A 12,434-nucleotide genomic window follows, 5' to 3' on the forward strand; every position below is an offset into this window, starting at 1 on the left:
ACACATATCTTTTTGGGATGTGTGAGTACTCGAAAATTCAAGTCGAGTCGAGTAGTTGGTACTCGACTCGAGCGTTTCGAGTAGCATTACGAATGTCGAGTCGAGTAGTTAAGGTTACAGAGCTTTCGAGGCTAGTAGGTCCAGCAATCTGCCGACAGGAAGCGCTATCATGAAACTCATGTAATAATGCAGTTTTTAAAGCCGATAAGTCATTCTAATGCCTTGGCCTGGTAGTTTCAGCTTGCCGAATACACTATAGTTGTCGACGTGGGCGCCGAATACCTTTACGCCAGCCGCGGCGGCCGATCGTCTTCCTACTCCGCGCACACTGGTTCGAAATCGGAAAAAGCTGGAATAAAATCCAAAATTACCTTTTTGGGGATAGAGACTTGAAACTCAGCGTAAAAACTCATAAATCATTACCAAATATTGATTTATATGCCATATTACATAAATACGGACCTTTAGTGAGATACAGAGGCCCAAACATGACCAATTTTTTAATGCCACGCGAGATATCGTTTTTCCTAAAAAAATCTTTGAATTTATCCAAGTGGTTTTGCGCTGGTTTGAGTTTTGTGGAATAAAAAACACAATGTTCCTTTGATCTGGTGCTTTGCCTATACTTTCAATGACTTTTGAAGATTTTGGCTCTCATCTGTCTGGTTTTACAACGCAAAATGGCCGACCCGTTGTTCACGTGAAATTTGACATAAAGTAGACATTATCTTTCGTTTACGAAAAATATAACTCGGAAAATTTGAACCACAATATAAAGGAGAGATTTCTAAAGAGTACTAAGGGTGCGATTCATAGACGGCACTTTAGGCTAAAGTATACTTTAGCCGGGCTAAAGTCTACTTTTTCCGTTTCATAAACGCCACTTTAGAAGAAAAATGGCCGAATCGTCACTTTACCGTAAAGTGCCCAACCGGAGCTCACTTTAGGGCTAAAGTGTCCTTTACGGATGAATAAATATGGCTGCACCAGCTGTTATTGAGGTTGAAATATGAAGATATTTGGGTTACGGCAATGAATATGAACTAATTTTTCGGTGAGAACACAGCGGCAAACTGGCGCGTTTCAAGAAATAACCAGACACGTAATGTATGTCTTTTCCCGGAATATATATCGAGTCGGTATTGATGGAGATGACCCATTACTTATATTTTGAAGGTTAACTCTATCGGTCGTGTGATAATTACAACACAGTAAGTGGTTGGACAGGTTGGCATAATTTATGTTGATTTTATATACAAGTTAATTGTTAAGTTCTTAGGTTATTTATGCGTTTATATTCTAGAATTTTCCTTAAAGATACTTGAATATGATAGCAAAATTCTGTTTACATTGGCGTCAATAGCCTTCGTAAACAAAGACTTGATTTTTATATTGTTTGGCCAGCGAAATGCTAGTTTATATACCTTGCATTGCATTTTAAGCGTTTTCATTCAATATTTGCTTAATGTACTCTTTCCGTATGCCTCCATATCACGATGTTTATGTGATTTTGAAACTAGAGTCGAGTTTCTGTTTCGTTTTTCGACTATGCATTTGAATGTTTACAATGATGATATAAGATCTCGTCATGAAAGGCAGCAATAAAAAGTAAAACGTACTTTCCTTCATAGTCATATTATCAGCAGCAAAGCAATGTTTTCTCAAGGATGTAGGATTGTTATGAAATGTTATTTACACAGCATCACAGACTTCACTAACATTTTTTAATTCGTGAATGGATACTCGGGTTACGTATTCACATATATCGAGGCATCTTTTAACGTAGACAAAGAGATATTTATTGATATAAGTCCGTTTCTCACATTCAACATGTTTCATTGCGTGGCCATTCATTCATTGGTTATGATGGTATTCGTGAATGTACATTCTCGTCCATTTCTCTACAATATATAACCCCATAGGTCAATTAAAATATTGGTAAGCACAAAAGAATTCAACAAACACCCATACCTCATTCAAAATATGCGTCCAAATGAGACAACCACTGATCGGTAAATCTTCAAATTAATTGGTACAGTTTCAAGTTAACACGAGAGAATTTCACTATTTCACCCACCTTCAATGGACGTACACCATCAAACTTCGACTAAAATGTAGTCCAAACAACCGTATGCAGTTAATAATACAACATGATCATAAAATGACGTGAAAATATCAGCATTTGAATATTTACTTCGCTGGAAACATCGAAGGGCATTACCAATACATGAAGATAATTAAAAGTGAGCTTTTATTCAGCCAACTCAGTCATTAACGTACAAAAAAGCTAGTGGGGAAAAGCTTTCAATGACGCAGTATTCATTTACATTTGCACATCATATGACAAAACGAGAAAATGCAAACTAATAAATCTTAGCAAAATAAAACACGAAAACCCAGTCGCCAGAAACATGTAAACAAGTACGCATTTAATATCGTGTGTCATCTTTTTCTTCACTTTTTCGCAGCGTTCATTGCCAACACACTAAAATTTCAATGCTTGATCGAGACTTTAGGAGCTAAAGTGCCACTTTATAAAGTGAGATCCTTGGGACGACTCTGAAACGAACTTTAGCTAAAGTCTCACTTTACCGTAAAGAGAGACTTTGTAAAGTGAGCAATTTCAGTGTCGTCTATGAATCGCACCCTAAGTAGAAATCTTGAAAAAAAACGTTTGTTACGAAGGAAATAAGAGCGATTTTTCAATCGCGCGTCAAGGCTGAGCTACACGCTGCAGAACTTTAAGGCTCGGTAACTAAGGCCGATTTTTCAAGTTTTTTTTAAAACATTAGTCTTGAAAATCGTCATTTAAAGCATGGATAATCGTCTTCATTGACTTAAAACACTAAACTGAGGATGTTAAAAAGGATTATGTATAGGTCGACTAGACCATTTAGCGCATTACTCGAGTGAAAATACTAATGATTGGATATTTTTCGGAACCATCCCACGCGTAAGAAATATGCCTCGGGTATTGAAGTAAAGTGAAGAGATTAAGTCAGCATGCTTAAGAGAGAGAAAAATGAACTGTTTCCGTGAAAGGCAACAACCGATACCCTTTTTCCCTTTCCACCTTCGCCGAGGTGAGTCGCGCGGTAGGGGGAGTTTTCACACCACAAGGCTCTTTTAGCCTTTTTATTACTGTGTCCGTCCGATGTGATATTCATTTGTAGCGTTTAGTTTCTTTCTTGAACTTAAAAAAAGCAAGAGATTTTAAGGTTGATTAAATGACGTGAGAAGTATAGCATTTTTTTGGCTCTACAAAACTGAAGTTTAGTTCTATAGTTGTTCGCTTCGTCCACTTGAATTCCATGATGATTCAAGATTTAAAAAAAATCGTTGATATAATTATTAATAAAAAATCCAAAGTCTCCAAAATCTTGCAATTTTGGTGGGAAAGTACTTGCCCAATAAAACACATGTGTAGCAAAAGGCAATTTTCTGCAGGCAGTAATACTGTAACATGGAGACATCAAAACCTGCTGGCTGAGCATGTAGAATACATAATTGGTTTTTCTGCTTGAGAATTTGAAAGGGCCAAATATTACATGATCCATATACGTAGTATACAATCTTTATTACAACTATGAAAATTTATGTACTCAGGGCTCTCCCTTGTAATTTGGATATATATATATTGTCGACATATTATGAGTGCCAATATTCTAAAGTAATACCTATCATGTAACACCACTTTTCAGGTATGTTCTGTTTTGAAATTTAGCTATTATATTTTAATTACATAGTAATGATATGAAAGATGCTTTGGTCAACTGACTCTTTCACAGAGTAATATTTTTTTAAAGTGGTTTTCTTGTTGCCTGGAATTAAGTGATATTTTTCTTGGAGCCTATGGCATCAGAATCGATGGAATCGGTATCGGTAGAATCGGAATCGAAATGTCAGAATCGGAATCGGGATCGGAATCGATAAAAATTTGGAATCGACCCATCACTACTAAATACAAAATAAGTGTACAAAAAAAACTGAAATTGTACGTTTTCCCCATATGGGACAAAAAAGTCCCATCCTGCGGTTCTAGGTAAATCGTCGTTTTTCTCGTGAACCAAACATTGTACAATATTTTCGATACGACCATTCGAAAGAGCATAAAAGGTGAAAAAAATACATAAAAGTCAGCAAATTTGAAAGGGATCAAACCACTAGTACATGAATGGCAAACATTTGCAAAGGGCGATGGGACAAAAAAGTCCCGTCCGCGGTTCCAGTGTTAAAGAGCATACCCTGCGAATTGAAAAAGAAGGGAGCAGGCACTTACGTAAAGGGAGCTCAAAAAATAACTGAAAAAAATTTTAAATTGAATTTAAAAAAATCAACTTTTGAGCAAACCTTTCTTCTGGCAGGAGGTGGGATGATGAAGAAAGTGTCAACGCTGTTGTCCCGCAGATAGTTACTCCGAGAACCACCATTTCCTGGCTCCACCTCGTATTCCCCACTCAGGTATTTGAGCGTAGCCCTTGTGATGTGCACTCTCCTGTTCAAGCAAAGAATTAACGTCACATTATTGCATCAACTGTTTCACACAGCAGTACATCCACGAAAATATAGAACTTAAAGCATGAACTCCTGCATGAGCGAATTGAGCAGTATAAAATGGTAAACTGTGTAAATGCTTGTATGCTAATCGTTTCAAAACCGTGATAGTGGTGGGAGGGAGGTGTATGGGGCGCTACCATTCAGCAAGGTACTCAGCTACCCGCTGGCAGCCTGCGACGTATCAGCGCTAAGCCTCGCCTCAAGGTCACCTCACCGGGCGGGAGGGGGAATCAGAAATACGACGTACGGAGATATTTCCCGGCATTCATACTTGAGCGTCGCGTTTTCGCGCGCTTGAAAATTTTCACTTTTCATTTAATCATGAAAAATAGATATTGTCATTTAAAAATCTAAAAGCGTGAAATACGTACTCCAGGAGTAATAATCTTTCGATTAAGGCAATAAAAAAATAATAGGAAACCACCCTATTGTAACTTTTTTATATCATAAGATGGCATTGTCTTTTACATGTTTAAAATCACTTTAAATAAAATTTTCTTATACTCTGCCTGTGACTTGATCATTTTTTCTTACGATAAAAGTAATGACAACTCAAGATATATATATTGTTACGTGCGAGGGTTCCAATAAAAAAAACAACTATTCCTATTTCCGGAACACTTAACACCTTTATTTCAGTAGAAGTCGTACACATTAACTCTCACTTCGTTCTCAAAACGCAATCTCTTCAATCCTCTGTTTACTCTAATCTCTTCGTCGTTAAAATAAATAATCCCCGTTGTCATGGATGATTCCTCCGCTACAATATTTTACCCACCCCTTGAGTTTTTTCTGTATCCACTACTGGTGGGGAGGAAGAGATTACATATATGTATAGAATGAATAGATGCTATAAGCATTTGAAGGAGGAGAGTAAAAATGGACAATATGTATATGGGGACACCAGAATATATGTAGGGGAACTGGCCAATGTATGGGAAGGGGGACTGCCCATATAGTATGTACAACAGTTATACATAACTGCTAAAATACATAAAATATTTATGAACTATGTAAATTGCATGAGAATTTGGAACGCACCCAGGTTCTCCTCCAGCTTCCATATGGTTGGCTAGCGTCACATCATTTGACCACACATCATATTGCCACTTACGAAGTCCAAGCACACCACATAAGACACGCCCACTGTGTATCCCAACTCTCATGTTCAGGTGCACATCAGTAGCCTCCACCACAGACCTACAGGAAAAATGGAACAAAAATTAATTCTGATTGTAGAACAAATACGCGCACACTCAATTGTTTGCTGAAAAATTTCGTTTACAGGCATTGGGTATACAGGCATAAAAATTCTGCTCCGTATTACTTAAGGTTTGGGATTAATGTCAAACCTGCCAAAAGCCTGATAATTATTGTAAGATTAAGGTGATTGTGATCACATTAATCTTACATGTGAGGAAGTTGATAGACTGCAAGTCGTCCAATGTGTGAGGGAGATATTTTAAGGGAGCCAGGCCCTCACAAACAAGCCTTTACCATGTTTTTGAACTGTTGGAAACTCCTACAGATGAAAAAAGAGAAATCGGTGTGATACTCACGCTATGGCATCAATCATGTCGAGTCCCATTTCGACGGTGCAGTGGGCATGGTCAGACCTCGGCTCTGGCAATCCAGACACACAGTAATAGCAGTCGCCAAGAATCTTTATCCTCAAGCAGTGATTGTCCTGAAAAGAACAAAAAGAAACCAAAAACACTAAAGAATTTTATATTTGAGAGAGGAAGGTGTTCACCATCGCTGGTCAACAATCCCAACATTGGTCTGACGCAGCTCTCCACTCAATTCTCCTATCATCTCAGCTAATCTTTTCATGCCTTGAAGTTTGGAGTATATTTCTTTACGGGAGTGAGGCATGGGCAATGGCAGCAGAGGAGAAATCTATAGCGGAGGCCTTCCAAATGTGGTTGCTACAGAAGAATAATGGGGATGAAATGGATAAACATGAAGCCACACACACGATAAACACATTTTGACGGGTCCACGCAATGGACTCTCTCTCTACATTCAATAGGAATGATCCAGAAATCAGATTGCAAAAGGTATTTTATGTCCACATCCTCTTTTTATAGTGGTCCTTTGGAATTTCGTAATCTTTTAGCAATAAAAAAGAGAGAATATTCAAAATAAGGTAACAAATAGTCCAGGTACATTGGCAAGATTCTTTTTGATTAATTTTTTGATATTATCAATTAGTGTTGGAGTACTGAACACATATAATATTCAGAAATAGAGCAGGATGTCAGTTGCATAATCGCAATCATGACAAATATCAAAACCAGGACGTGTAAATTTGAGATCATGGCTGAACTATTTACAGCAATAGATATTCTCAAGGACATAGAATAAAAATGCCAATTACAGTTTTAAAAAAATCTCTGAAACATGCGTGAGGGAGCTATTCAAAGGGAAACAAGCCTTCACCATGTTTATATAGAAGAATATGAGACAGGTTTGAGTTTGAAGTATAACTTAATCTGAAAAAAGGAAGAGAAGAGATGGGCATAGGGCTGGGGTAAGTAATAGTACATATGCACAAGTTTAATCTTAGCCTAGCTCTTAGCAGGGGTTTAACACATGTTCTCCTTCCAACTGATCATTGCCTATGACAATCAAAAAACTGCTTGGAGACATTTCCCTTTACCGACTACTCGCGGCATTGGGATTTCTGGTCTGCAGAATTATTCACTTAAGCCAATTACCCGATGAACTTGGTTATTATCATGTTCATAGCAACAAATGAAAATGCAGAAGTGAATATGCTGACACATTAATGGTTAGCGGCAACTGTATTACTTACGTTGGCCAGCTGGTCAAATCGTCCAAACAGTTCATTGAGAAGCCGCACCAATTCTTGAGCAGTGCACTGGGATGCTAACACAGTGAACCCCACGATATCGGCAAAGAGGATACTGGAAAAAATCAAAGAGAAGAGATGAATTTATTAAAAGGAGTGACTCATCTCAAATCAGCATATTCTGTTACAAGCAGGCAGTAATAAATTATGCAGTGACCATGATATTTAAAAATAAATATATTGAGAAACATCAATTAAATGTCAGATTTATGAATAAGTGTCATGTATTGATATGATCATAGGTGGATTTAGAGGGGGGCACATGCCTTCCCCCCCTCACGCCCCCAGATGCTTAAATAATGAACAAAAATTTTAATATGGGTTATCATTACATTCACTTTGCTTTTTTGTATTACGGAGTCAAAATCACTTAACTTCATATAAATAATTTTGATAATGAATTAAAGAGAATATTTTGTACACTAATTTTTATGTCTTGTTTTTCCGGTCAGGTAGGTGATCTAACTGCAGTTACACCAACAAACCATCTTCTTCCAAGCCAAGTTCTTGTTTGGTGAACATATTCTGAGGTTCGCTTTGCAAGACGATCATGGATTGGTGGTGTACCTTGTATCATACATGCCTATTTCGCTACCGGAAGGTTCGGGTTTGAATCCCGGCGAGTCCAAATGATTTTTTCATGGAGAATTTCATCCTTGGTTTTTCATAGCTTATGAAAGATTATGGCGTACCATAAAAATTTGGTTGGAGAATATGGTTAAAAAATTATTATTCCTTAATAGTTTATTCCTTCGCAATAATGTCGAAAATGTGACAACTGTGAGTCCTAAAACTCCTGGCGATGATTACGATTTTTGACAAAAAGTTTGCATATGGAAAATGAGGAGCATGCAGAATACTGTAACATGAAATTCCTTGCGTAATTTACATTTAATTAGCCTAGAAATTTCTTTCATGAGAGGTAATAAAATGGATTCGCAGAGGATGAGTTTACAGCAAGAAAAGACTAAAAGAAAGCAAAGAAATGTTATATTCCTGTGCCATGCGGCGGCGGCCTATCGTGGCGGCGATTCCTTCCCCTTTCTTCCTTCTGAGGAGTGCGACAGTAGAAGTCTCCGACTTGATTCCCGGCCCACAGCAGAGAGCATCCTTTGCGGACCCGCCCTGTAGGTACCTGCTCGTTCCAATGTCACCAACAATGCACCATTCAATAAACGATTTTAATTCCTCCCGGTCAATTACGTTGATGAATTCTTCTTGGGTTCTCAATCAGGCTAACTCAGTCGTATAGGCCGACGTTCCGGAAGACGACTTGCCTCCCATCTTCAAGGCGTGTTTGTTACTCACCCTAGTAGCACCTAATAGATTATATCTGTATAATTTTAAGATTTCGAAATACATCGGTATACAGATGTGCAAATCTGTATATTATACATATTTTATACATGTCTGATGATCTATGGTCCTTGATGTATACCAGAATCTTTAAAATATACAAATAATATCCTTACAGCGTAATCAGGGATCATCAGACATGTATAAGATGTGTATAATATACAGATTTACGACGAGTTATACGTGTTTAATCTATATAAAATCCATATTAAGGCAGCATATATAATACGTATAATATCTAGATATTATCTGCGCAGTAGAGGACATTTGCATGTATTTTATACAGATATAATATGTATACAGTGTATATGTACTATGATACTGATATTGAATCTAGATATAATGCTTTTGGTGCTACTAGAGCTGAATGAATGTCTCATTTCACACTGGACCGATACGGCCGTTTAGTGAGCTCAACAATGAGGCTCAAGTGTTGTCCGATTGGCTGAAGGTCTGTTGAAATTCCTCATGTGCTTCCCTCATGTTTTTTATGCAGCTGATAACAGGTCTCTATGTATTGCTGAGATGGAAGCCGGTATCGCGGTTGAAATTTTTGGGATTGAGGCGGATCTCGATGGCTTCCTTAATTAGCTTTGTGCGTGGCCAAGAATTTTTGCATCTCCCCATCTAATGGCATGTTCTTCATTAATGCCGTGTTCCGCCACTCCCGATTCCATGGTTGCGCTAATCTGAAATAAACCCCCAAAGTGTCTTCAGGCCGATAGGATCTTTCGCCCTTACCAATCGGTGCCTTAATTTAGGTGGTGGTAGATGGATGGTTTTCACGTTATACCGTCGTAGAATGCGGTGGATTTTACCAGATATAGTATTAATATAATATATAATAGCCTTAATCCCATATGTATAATAGTAATATACATATGGGATTAAGACTTTGGACAGCGGTTTTTCAGGCGGCTCATCCATAACTGAAAAACCATGGTATGGTTTTTTCTAAAAAACCGCTGTCCAAAGCCTTAATCCATATTGGAGCCTTATATTGTTGAGCTCGCTAAGCGGTCGATCCGGATTAGAGTGAAATAGGACTTTCATTGAGTAACTAAAATGTCTTTAAAATGTGGGACAAGTCGTCAGCCGAAACGTTCGCCTATACGACAGAATTAACCTGGTTGAGAACCCGAAAATAACTCATCAATGCACCATTCATTTGAGGAAATTTCGACCTTGAGACCTTCATTTCAGTCCATAACTTTTAATGACTAAAACAAGAAAGGCAGAGGATGGATGCCCCTCGACCACTTGTCTCCTAAGGGGATATATAACATGGAAAGAAGCAGAAAAATTGCAGGGGGTCTGAGTCCCCCACCCCACGGCTGCGTGCCTGAATGGACAGGATAGTGCATGCTCCAGGAGAGCCTCGCCATTGTGGCAGCCCCCACACGGAGTTGAGTGGATGCTGGGAAAAAATACTCTCCCCCTGCCAAACACCCTAGCGGTGGCTCGAAGGGCATTCATTACGCAGATACATAAAATACATACATCAGTCACTCCGCCCAAATTCGACAAATCATCTTCACTTGATTAGAAGACGAAAACCACAAAGTCTTTTTGTAATGTACAGTAATGCGATGATTTGTAAGACAATGCAATGTTGTAAAACTGCGACTTTTCGAATCCGTCTTCGCATTAGAAACCATCTCTCCATTAATAAGGAAGATACATATGCATAAAACAGCTCATTTTTGAGTACTTGGATCGAGAAAGATAATTAGTGCGCTATTTTACAAAAGTGAAACTAATTACTAAAGTTATAACAAATTCAAATGTTCAAATCGATTTTTGGCATTGTAGGTCCCCCTTCGATATCCCTTATTAATCTTTCTGTCCCAGTTTCCTCGCATACCATTCGTTATCGGGATTATTCACTCACTTAATGCCGCTAAAAATAAGAAACAATTGTTATATGCGATATTAATCACCAATTTACTTTATAAATTATTCATGAATAGATGAAAAATAATATGTATTGGCTGGAATAAAGCCTCTGAATAATGGAGGACAATGGGAACAGTCCAAACAAATCATCACGAATCATCAAAATAGAAATAGGGATAAAAAATTCGAAATCAGCATCACTTTCTTTAATCATCCGCTTACAACTTCACTTCATTATATGGACACGAATCAATAACTCAATCGTTGGATTAAATGACGGATTAAAAAGTCCTAGCTCAGCATTTTCAGAGTAGTTGTCAACATATCCAATTTTCCTTTTTGAATGATCACTCCGCTCCTTATAAGTAAGCTTGAGAAATTTACACTGACGTCGAGCAAAATCATCAGGAAAAGTGAGAATGGTGGAAAGTGGTGCCTTTATCAGATTCTATTCTGAATCTTCTTTTCACCACTAGATGCTACGTAATCCACGTTAACTGCTTTCGTACACCCCAGTTTCGCATGAGACACCTATTGGACTCTTGGGTGTCAGAAAATTACGTAACGCAAATAGCGATTTCCATTCTCACGTCATGTTGCAAATTTGCCAATAATTTGAAAAATACGTGAGAAAACATGAGGTTTCCCTATCCTCATTTAAATTTCTTGAGCATTTTAACAATAGTTCAATTAACAGATCGCTGATTTATACCGTGTTTGGACCCATTTCATAATTACGCATGTACTGATGTTTGCAATGGTTTTATAGGATTTCAACTGGTAAAACACAAATGTGAATCATAAGCGTTATGCAGTTCTTTTCTAATATGAAAACAATGTTTCGTATCCGAGTCATGATAATTGGTAAGAACAATGCTGAATTATGGAGGGTACAACGAGTAATTTACGGCAGCCTGTAACAATGGCAACCGTGTGCCATGCAGTTATGGTAGCAGAGCAAGTCGAACACATCCATCGTGCAATTCTGCGCGGCAACAATAGTCGCTGAGGTGATCACGGCCAAGCCTATGGCCAACAATGCTGAAGCTGCCTAGGAGATGAAAACGCACGGATGAGTCAGTTTCGATGAATACGGCCACAGAAGCACACGCCAATGCAAGGGCTCTGCGCGAAGTGTCCCTGGAAGTGATCCGATTGGATGAGACGACGAGGAAATGGATTGAGAAGGATGAAAGGACATCTCCTCAATGGACGACACAACATCGACCCACCACCATAATAACATACGCAGTGAAAGGGGGTTTTGGCTCACGTCTACTAGGCCACGAAAGCCATCCCGAAGGAAAGGAGTTGCAGCATAATAAGTGATTTCCAGTGAATACAGGGCGGCCTGCGTGGGGTTTTACCGGTTTCCCTCGCGTCTCGGGCGAATGCCAGGCCACGAAGCCATCCCGGAGGAAAAGAGTTGCAGCATGATTAAAAGTCTCCTATCGCTGCTACAAGCTCACAAACAATTGAATCCTCACACGTATAGGCGAAATATTAAGAGAGATATTGCTCATGCACCAGAAAAATTGTAATTTCCTTGTCCACACATTATTTTGAATATATAAGTATCCATGTACACCTGCAGCGTAGGAAATAAATGATTTATTATGATACCCAGTTAAATTTCAATTGCATTCCCCATTTACCAGCGGTGGAGCAGTTCAGTAAATGCTGTGAATGTTCTCATGGTTAACGAATTTTGAAGGCTTGGGTCGCAGAATGAGTGTATGCAGGTAATATA

General features: G+C 38.5%; 1 protein-coding gene across 1 annotated transcript in view; it reads right to left on the reverse strand.

Annotated features, from left to right (window-relative positions):
• The window catches only part of LOC124159607 (Ca(2+)/calmodulin-responsive adenylate cyclase-like), a 398,052-nt gene that overhangs the window by 63,100 nt on the left and 322,518 nt on the right, over positions 1-12,434 (reverse strand). The window contains exons 6-9 of the mRNA XM_046535531.1: positions 7,376-7,487; positions 6,117-6,244; positions 5,599-5,757; positions 4,351-4,495 (exon numbers count right to left, since the gene is read on the reverse strand). Coding sequence (XP_046391487.1) covers positions 4,351-4,495; positions 5,599-5,757; positions 6,117-6,244; positions 7,376-7,487 — 544 coding nt within the window. The remainder of the gene's footprint in view (positions 1-4,350; positions 4,496-5,598; positions 5,758-6,116; positions 6,245-7,375; positions 7,488-12,434) is intronic.

The sequence above is a fragment of the Ischnura elegans genome, chromosome 5 (genome assembly GCF_921293095.1).
Source record: "Ischnura elegans chromosome 5, ioIscEleg1.1, whole genome shotgun sequence".
Taxonomy (NCBI): Eukaryota; Metazoa; Arthropoda; class Insecta; order Odonata; family Coenagrionidae; genus Ischnura; species Ischnura elegans.